At 41.8% G+C, this 10,424-nt stretch overlaps 1 protein-coding gene across 1 annotated transcript; it reads left to right on the top strand.

The window, feature by feature from the left end:
* Positions 1 to 366: 366 nt before the first annotated feature.
* On the top strand, positions 367 to 1,102 carry LOC117282654. The gene has a single exon (XM_033753176.1). It carries the CDS (start codon positions 368 to 370, stop codon positions 1,100 to 1,102), a length of 735 nt encoding a protein of 244 aa, XP_033609067.1. The 5' UTR covers position 367.
* Positions 1,103 to 10,424: the final 9,322 nt, after the last annotated feature.

Consider the following 10,424-nt stretch of genomic DNA (forward strand, 5'->3'; position numbering starts at 1 on the left):
GTGCCGCTGCTTGTCTTTACTACGTGTGCTTTATATATTCTATCTTTTATGCTTTATCTTATTTTAATTGTAATACTTAACAGCTTGAGGCAAAAATTTGTCTTGTTATTATATAATATGACATGTTGCACTGGAATGGATCCATATCGGTAGTTCAATAACTGAACTTTTTCCTATATATAACTGTTGATGGTCTTCTACGACCGAAACATATAGCAGGAATAAAAAGCCTGTTGTAAAACATTAAAATCGAGAATATTGTTGTGTCACGGTTAACCTAACTATATATATATATATTCATGTTGAGGTACGATACACTTATTTTGCGTTCTGCTCGCTTTCCAGATTCTCCGCCCCTCACATCCTCATGCTGGCCACGAGCCTCTGCACCATTGTTGCATTAACGCCACATCCCAGCTCAGCAGTACCCACAATGCGACACGATGGAATATATCATCATCTGGTTCGGAGGGACACCACATCCGATTATGAAGACGAGAAGAACCCAGCAATGGCCGACACACGTCAGAGCCGACAATATCTCCGTGGTGACAAATCCTTCGCGTTCTACGACTATCTTCAGGCGCCTTACTTCAGTGGGGGATACATGCCCGACATCCCTTTCAACAGATACGGCGGAAGCGAAGACGCTAATGAGATCTTAGCTAGAACAGATCCCCTGGACACCATCATCCGCCCTAAGACCCCAACCCCATACCCTGACTCACCAATCTACTACATCCGTTTACCCCCAACCCCCTACGTTTTCGTTCCCGGTCTTGGATATGTTAGTCAGCCACCGCCACCCCCCACACCACTGTCTTCGCAGATCAACCCCTTCATTAATTTACCGATAGACTTTATCGCTAATGGCAAACCAACCAATATATACCAGTGGTCAGCGGCGCCAGCTCTGGACTCTGGAATGACCCACCGACCCACTCTTCCTTCTTACCCATACCCGAAACCCAAACCCGAGTCTTCTGTCAGTAGCCTTAACAAAGGACCTTACGTGTTCAATGGAAGGCCGAGTGACGTCTATGTACTGAGAGATTCTGTAAATGCAATGTACTCTGATGCTTTACAGAATTTCTATCCTTAACTTACTTTAATTCTGACTACAGTGTGCAGTGTAGATAAATACTGCTACTATCCTAGCAGCCGTGCTTTTCCATGTTAATCCACAAGTATACTGCTGTATTACCACGAATGTTTATCATTACAATGTTATTATTCTGGGCATTGTCCATCGTCCTAGGGATATGTAAATAACACGACGCTTCGGGTCCAACTGAGTTGCCGTTTGCACACCTGAAGGTGAAGGGACACGCGGTAGCGTAGTTGATTGAGTCACTACACTACAAGCCGGAAGGTCGCGGGTTCGAGTCCCGATGAGATGGACTTTTTTCAATTTATCTAATCCTTCCAGCCGCACTATGGCCCTGGGGTCGACTCAGCCTCTAACAGAAATAACTACCAGGAGTCTTGCTGGGGGGTAAAAGGCGGTCGGCGCGTAAGGCTGATAACCTCACCGCCATCTGTGAGCCGATTGTCTAGAGAAAATGTGGGAGCCTCGACATCTCACAACCCTATGGGCCTTCATGGCCTGTTAGAGGGATACCTTTACCTTTTTTTTTTACACCTGAAGATGAAAGCAGATCCAACTCCTGAGATGCCGTATAGTTTACATGTACACAAGTGGAAGGGCAATGTCCAACACAATAATTTTATGGTGAACAACAGGTCATTGTCATAAACGTTTAGGTGATCACGAATAATTAGCTGTCATTAATTTGTTAAAAAGAGGTTGAGACTGTTCTGTCACTAAGCCTTCAAAACAAGAAATTCAGACGAGAGGGCTCATGAGCAGCATGCTAAACTCTGAATGTCAGTATACTGATGCAGGTACTCATTTAAATATGAGTGGATATTCTTCTGGCACTTCTGAATAGAATTCAAATTATTTTACATGTACAGTACATAATAGTGTATGCCTATAGAATTTTTAAAAATGTAACATTTGTCATTCATCTCGAAAGTTAGATGTAAAATTAGAAGAAAAAATTAATACAAACTCTTAAGACGCGTCCACATTTCTCGTGCTCATGTGACTCGCTATGCTCGCGAGTAATATGGACGATATGTCAAGTCACGAGACAAGCAGATTTTTAATTTAAAAACTACAGCCAATAAATTAAAATACGATTACAGCCTTTACACACTACGAGTAAATATACGGATCCTCACGCGCCGAAGCCTGGCGAGCAACTGAAGTAGTGTGGACGAAGATTTACGAGCACAAGTAAAAGCCAGACGAGTCTCCCGACGAGCACGAGTAATGTGGACACGCCTTTAAAATGTGAAATGCTTTGCTTTGTGGCTTGAACACAAAAGAAAAACTTCTGGAACACATACTTAGATTATAACAATAGCAATAACAATAATAATATTAATATAATCGCCAGGATATTATCATTCAAGACAAAGAGAAAATGTAATCCCTTCTAGTCGAGACCCCAATGTCGCTGAGTAATGACTTTGATACCGACGACCAATGAGAATATCGAAAAGTATCTTTCGTTGACTGGCGACATTCGAAATAGTGGCATCAAGACCACGCCGATTCAGTTGTTGTGGGTACAATTTCCCGTATACGAAACAACATAAACCATGTCTTAGACTAAGATAATGTTTTGTGGGTTCATACAAGCCCTTTATAAGTTTTAAAATTAACAATACATAATAATAATTCAGTTTCCCTCTAAGATCGGAATATTAATGAGACATTCACAGAATGTAAGACACCATCTTCTCTTGTCGCGTATTGTTCTGTTACCTAGCAACGAGTTGTAGCACGGTCCACAGAGAACACAGCTCCTATTGTTGAGTGTTCGCTGGAACGTGTATACTGAGTCGTTGCCTAGCAGTGGGTATATGCGCCACAATATATTACTTTGTCCAGAAAAGTAAAAGCAATGCAATCAGAACGTGAGATGACGGTGACAACACAAAGTACAGACACTGCAATTTCCAGTGTAAATATAAGCAGTTAATTCTGTCATAGGTTGCTATCTATAACGAAGTGATGATTGTAGATATTCAGCATGGCTTTAAACATCATAATTTATTTAAACAGTCATCATTGCTATCTAAGAAGTATATACGAACAGGAATAGAGATTACTTATGATTACTTTGAATAGTTACAGCTATAAATAATTATTCATTTGCAAAAATAACTGGCTGTCCTTGAAATGTGACGTAAAGCGTCAAGAAGAACTGTGTGAAACGAAATGTGAGTGATTTTAATGCATCATAAAGACGTGCAAGCCGGTATTTACTAATAAAATATTAACACTTGCCTGAAAACACAGTATGTGAATACATTAGTTTAAATACGTGTGTCCAAAGCATTAATTAATAAATAAAAAACAATGTGTTTAGAAGTCTCTTTACAAATGCTATAGTGAAGTAAGGATGGCAAATAACTCACTTAATACATAGCAGCATAGACGGAGTGAATAAGAACAGAGAGAGTGATGTTACTGCATAAAATGGTGATGAGCAGCGTTTTTTAAGGAGGCCAAATGTAAACACTTTAAAATCCTGCGATGGCCGAAAGGCATGCCTTTTCAATGAAAGTGTTTTATACTTTTAGGATATAAACAAGTTAATTGTATTTGTTACGACTTTCAGTTTTATGTTCAAGGATACAAGCACATCAAGTGAGCCGGGATAGCGCAGTCGATATAGCGACTGGCTAATGGCTGGACGACCGAGGTGCTCGAATTCGAATCTCGGTGGGGTCAAGAATTTTCACTTCTCCCAGTCGTCCAAACCGGCTCTGAGGTCCACCCGACCTCATAACCAATCGGTACACGGGGCTCTTTCCCCAGGGGTAAAGCGGCCGGGGCGTGAAGCTGACCACTCTCCTCCGACTAGTGCCGAGGTCAAGAAAATGTGAACCTATACATCCACTCCCCGATACACCTTCACGGTGTAATGCGTAATTAGTTAAGCACAGGGACAACTTTACTTTTTACAAGTACATCAAAGTTTCTTAGTCACCAAATTCGGAATATGTAGAGAAGTAGCAGCTTGCAGGAAGTTCTCTAATCCTTTATCGTCGAGTCGATTACTAGTTCTACTTTTGGCCACTTTCAATTCTGTAAAGAACTGATCACATAAAACCTGTTCCCTACGAAATTTCTGTCATTCGGGGTGCATGATGGCTAGGCAGTGGAAGCTTATCAGCAGTTAAGAGCTAGAGTTTGTAAATGTCGAAATGAATTTCTCAGGTGTAAGATTTGAGGCTATCACGGCGGTGACTATGAAGANTTCTCAGGTCCGTATCACACTGCAGATCTGTCACCTCAATTTGACATTCGGCTGAATATTTCCAGTATCAACGTCAAATGTCGGGAAAAGGAAGCTGACTGCGGTATCATGCCTTGAATGGAGTTGGATTCTTGCGGAAGATATAATTTTTCGGCGTATTTCTTAGCATCGCTGATGTTTACCTTCTCACAATTTGGAAGTGTGTAATATTGTTCGATCGCAATTTCAGATCCCATAATCAAAGTTTCCTCTCGAACGTTGTTATTTTGTCAAAACTTTCACTGAGGTGTTCCGCTCCTTGCTGATTGATGTTCAGTTCATTCATGTAGCAATTCCAGTCGTCTTCACAAATCTGACAAAAAGCTTACCTCTTCATTACCAGGCGTAATTCAATTTCTGAGCAATTGGTGGAATGAAGATTGGCAGGGGAAACCGAAGTACTTGGAGAAAACCTGCCCCAGCGCCACTATGTCCACCACAAATCCCACTTGACCAGACCCGGGATCAAACCCGGGCCGCCGCGATGGAAAGCCAGCGACTAACCACTTGAGCTATGGCGCGGTACCCCTAAGCATCCTTTTATTATTTAACCGTTACTAGAGTATTGCTCTTTTAATATTCCAGAAATTACGCAACTATCGCGAACCGAAATATCTAAGACTAAATTTTGAAAGTTCGAATAAGCTTTGCTGCTGAGCAAGACGCTTCTGAAGCTGTTGTTTTGACCCACCTTAACTACACTTCTACGCCATTCAGTGGTGACGTGTGCTTCGTTTTCAGTGCCTCTCAGTATTATGTTCTTCTGAAACTGAGATGATTTTGTCACAAACAATGGAAACAAGGGGCCCTTTAATGCAAATAAACGCTCCGAAATGTAGGATTTCGATTAACAACTCTTATTTTATAATCCCTACATCATATATCCTAAAACAAATCATATTATTTACACAAAATACAATGGCTGGAGTTAACGTTGTCGGATTTTATTCACCTGAAATTGAAGTATCGTTTAATAACAATCAACTGCATGAAACTGTCAAATTACTTTCAAATATTCTGTTCAGTTGTGCTTGTTGTTCGCTGTTCTTCACTAAACTATAATATACATGTGTATTCTCTTCCTTTAGAACGGAAACTCTGCCAATATAGTTTTCACAGTGATGTCGCTGTACAACCAGTCTATCTGAAGTAGTACTAAATGCAGAATCAACACCACCAGAATTCGGAGCCCAACATCCTGACAATCAGGACCATGTTATCGTAATTCCAGCTAACAAAGGAAAATCGATTCTAGCAGCAAAATGAATCTGACATATGAAATCACTAGGGATTTTCAAAACAGAAATTAAAATAATGGAATATTGAATATTAAATATCATGAACACCTGCCAAGAAAATGCTTGTCCAAATATTTATAAGAGTTAAGTGGAAACGCTATTAATTTTGAATAAAGTGTACGAACGCCGCCCGCGGGCCATGGTTGCTCATCACTAAATGGAAGGCGAAATGTATGAGAGAAGATAATATTCGCGTTAAAACACCTCGCTGCGTGTCAACATTAAATTATTTATATAATTATATGTAGTTCGGTATATTAAATTGTATTTACATTTAATAAATTAAATAAACGCAAAGAACATTTAACCTTATTACGTAGAAATAAGTTATTTTGATTCATGTAATATGACTTCTGGATGTATGAAACATATTCTAGTAAACTGTAAATACTTTCTTAGTTAATATATTTTCTGTAAACATAACTTACATGTTATGAACTGTATTTAAAATGTGTGAATGATTTATTAAAATATATTTCTATGTTTATTTCATCAAGATATGTGCACCAGTTTATTAATGATCCTTTCAAACTGACACTGCTTTTTTTTTATTGCTAGTGGAGTGGGAGTAAATCCCTTGTACTGCGGCCACTTCTGGCCTATTGTACCAGTCCCAGATGATAGGTGAGGGTAATTGTGGAGCAATTGGTGGCATGAAGATTGGCAGGGGAAACCGAAGTACTCGGATAAAACCTGCCCCAGCCGTCCAATCTGCAGATACTCAAGAACTTACCAGAATTTTATGGAACCCGAAGGTTCGTTACCGTGTTCATAGGAGCCTTCCACTGGTCCCTATCCTGAGCCACATCAATCCAATTCATACCATCCCATCTTATCTCTCTAAGATCCAGTCTAATATTGCCCACCCACCTACGCCTTGGTCTTCCTAGCGGTCTCTTTCCTTCTGGCTTTCACACCAATATCCTACATGCATTCATCTTCTCCCCATTCGTGCTACATGCCCTGCCCACCTCATCCTCCTTCACTTGATTATTCTAATTATACTTGGAGAAGAGTACAAGTTATGAAGCTCCTCACTGTGTAGTTTTCTCCAACCTCCCATCACTTCAGCTCTCTTCAGTCCAAATATTCTCCTCAGCACCCTGTTCTCAAACACCCTCAGTCTATATTCCTCCCTTAATGTCAGAGACCAAGTTTCACACCCATACAGAACCACAGGTAAAATTATAGTTTTCTATATTCTAATTGTTATGCTTTTAGACAGCAGACGAGAAGACAAACGTTCTGAACTGAATGGTAGCAAGCATTACCCGAGTCCAGTCTCCTCTTAATTTCCTTCTGAATCAGGTTTTGATTTGTTATCGTTGTTCCCAAATATGTGGACTGGATCACTTTTCCATTATTGTACGACGTTTAAAGACCCAGATGTATTTACTTCTTAGAAACTTCCACAGGAAATGGACGGACATACACGTACTTCTGGGACAGCCCATCGTTTTCTGACCCCCTAAACTGCTTCAGCAGCCCAAATAAACGAAAATTACTGCAAACTAAATCTGCGCTATAAAAAATATGAAGCACTTCCAAGTCCATTTTCTGAAGAGCACTCGTCCTCGGAGGACAAGTCCTCGACGCAGCAAACATCATCAGCAGGGGCAACGCGCAATGCATCGCTTCTCTCGTAATCACGAACTGACTTGTGACCGAAGAACTGCACAAACCGTTCATACACGCTGGTCTGAGAAGTTTCGAAACTGGAAACTTCTTCAGAAAAGGGAACCGTGATGACACACTGTCGTCCTGCAAGTCTGCTTGCGTCAGTACCGCAGCGAATGGGAACACGAAATATAGAATTGCAATATGCATACGAGTACTTCTACTACTGGAAGCAAGATACACGTGGCAGCACGTAACGTGTTGGTCTCGTGACTTCGGTGCAAACAAATCAGTTCTTGAACTCATTTTAAGCACTGCCTATGGATTTTATTTCGAAAACCGAACGACCCGGTGCAGTGGCTGGTTTTTCTGCTTCGTATTATTGAGGTAACGGATTAGATTCTGTCTCCGAAAGTCACATATCCGAGTGTGGGTCTGGTGGGTTTCTTCAGTCCCTTCGCCATTGTCCATGTTGTACCTTAACAACCCTTTGAGACTCAAGGCTTTAGAAAGAGGCGTCCTCCGCTTCTTCGTTACTTTGGGTTTGAGTATAAGTATGAAGGATGAGCCATAGACACCGGCCCTCGCAATGCAACCTTCAATGATCTATTGTGCTTCCACTTTGGATTAACCCTTTATTAATCCAACACTTCGAATGAAATGTAGGACTTTATTTATGGGGGCATCATAAAAGTCACTTGGTTCAATGAAGAACTGACCCACGCGGTGATATCTAAGGTAAGCTATAGCCCCACAATCACATAAGATGTGTGTGGCTGATTCATCTTCTTGTAGGCACCTCTCTCAGTATGGGTAGTCTGTCAGGCCCAGTTTGAAAAGGTGCCCTTTTAGGTGGCAGTATCCAGTAAGTATTCCTACCTTACTTACTTACTCATGGAGCTGAGCCCTTCTGGAGGAGCCGCCAATTCTGCAGCTACTCAAGAATTTCCCAGTATTTTATGGAACCCGAAGGTTCATTACCGTGTTCACAAGAGTCCTCCACTAGTCCCTATCCTGAGTCGGATCTATCCAATCAATACCATCCCATCCTATTTCTCTAAGATCCATTCTAATATTGTCCACCCACCTACGCCTTGGTCTTCCCTGTGGTCTCTTTCCTTCTGGCTTTCCCACCAATATCCTATATGCATTCCTCGTCTCCCCCATTCGTGCTACAGTATTCCTACCACCCATCTTAATTGATCTCTGTTTAATTTCAATAGGTCCCTCGTTCTTTTGGCAGACGGTCCTGATATAAACCCTTTTGCCTGTTTTCTTCGTTACTTTACTCTCCTTTCCTTTTTTTTTCCTCATTTTTCTTTCTCTCCGCCACTTTCTCAGTTACTTTTTCTCAGTTTCTTCCTTTTTCACTCCTGTTTCCTTCTCTTCCCCTTCTTTATTGTTTACCTTTTCATCCGTTACCTTGTCATTTAAGGGAAGAAAGTGATATTTAATCGTTTGGATACGAAGAGTCCAGATGGAAATATCTGGACCCAAGGAGAGTGAAATGAATGGCAATCTAGGATCTAACACAACAAAGATCCAGGAGTATATTTAGTAAAGAGAGAGACAGGGTGCTACAGCGGGCAAGGTATGGCGCTACGAATGTACAGAAAGCTTTAGTGGCGAGTCTCTTGGACAGCCGATAAAACGAAAGGAAGGAATAACGTTACTGTTTGATCTTCGGGAGACAGGTCGTGAGGATAGAAGGTGCTCTGAACTGGCACAGATCATATCCAGTGGCTAGTCTTAATATTTCTAATGTTGAAACTCGGGATTCTGTAGTACACAGTCTGAGTCATCATTCGCCCGTGTAACCCTAGAAGAACTATGACGAACTTTCATATGTTTATATATGACTGAAAAAGTAAAGCTATCCCTGTGACAGACCGTGAAGGCCCAAAGGGTTGTGAGACGTCGAGGCTTCCACTTCTTCTAGGCAATCGGCTCACAGATGGCAGTGAGGTTGGCAGCCTCACGCGCCAGCCGGCCGCCCTTTACCTCCAGGAAGATTCCTGGTACTCATATCTGTTAGGGCTGAGTCGACCCCAGGGGGCATAGTACGGCTGGATGGATTAGGTCAATAGAAAAATCCAATGACCTCATCAGGAATCGAACCTGTGACCTTGCGACTTGCAGCATATGCTTCGGCTAACTACGCTACCGCGTGCCTCTTAGTTATATACTACAGCAGAAGTACATCTTCTGCTACTCCAGTAAGATGGACCCCCTGAAACACACCAGGCTGGTTACTGTAAAATGGAAGCCTTCAAATGATATAAGTACAAAATTTTGTGTAACGAAAATGGAATTTTCCTAATGTTAACATGCACTACTCTTGCCTCCTTGCGAGAATAGAACTGCCCGCTGATAACGTAAGGTATGCCTGTGTTAAGGCTATCCTGCCATCTGGGGAGTGTCTTGGGCACTAGATCCAAGTCAAACTCATATTTCAAGGTGTATTCCAATAAACTCAAATCTCACTTGCCAATCATATACACTTGGTGGCATCTAGTGGTGGAACTCGGTACAATCTCCTTAATGGTATAGTAAAAACCTGTGTAAAAACATTGCTCCAACTTTCTCATACAGATCGACATTGTCCAGGTTACGTTAGTAAGAAAATCGACCGTTGCTCGGTAGACCACTCTTCGTCACTAAATACCAAATAACAATGGAACCCCTGTGATCGGTATGGTCGGTTGCAATAAAATTCGCTTTTCGCGTTTTGTCCGCACCTGCGACCTGACGATACCACCTACGCAGTTCCATTATAAATGCTCTCCATAAAACAGTGAAATTTAATCAACGCAGCCGGTATAGCGACTGGCTACAGGCTGGACGACCGAGGGGTCAGAGTTCGAGTCCGGGTAGGGGCAAGAATTTTATCTTCTCCACGTCGTACAGACCGGTTCTGGGGCCCACTCAACTTCTTATCCAATAGGTACCGGGGGGGGGGCTCTTTCCCTGGGGGTTAAGCGGCCGAAGCATGAAGCTGGCCACTCATCTCCAACTAGCGCCGAGGTCAAGAAAACGTGGCTCTATACATCCACTTCCCCATACGCCTTCATGGCGTAGTACTTAATTAGTCAAGTATAGGGACATCTTTACCTTACAGTCGCTTTAGAGAAAA

The sequence above is a fragment of the Cryptotermes secundus genome, unplaced genomic scaffold (genome assembly GCF_002891405.2).
Source record: "Cryptotermes secundus unplaced genomic scaffold, Csec_1.0 scaffold257, whole genome shotgun sequence".
In the NCBI taxonomy this organism is placed as follows: domain Eukaryota; kingdom Metazoa; phylum Arthropoda; class Insecta; order Blattodea; family Kalotermitidae; genus Cryptotermes; species Cryptotermes secundus.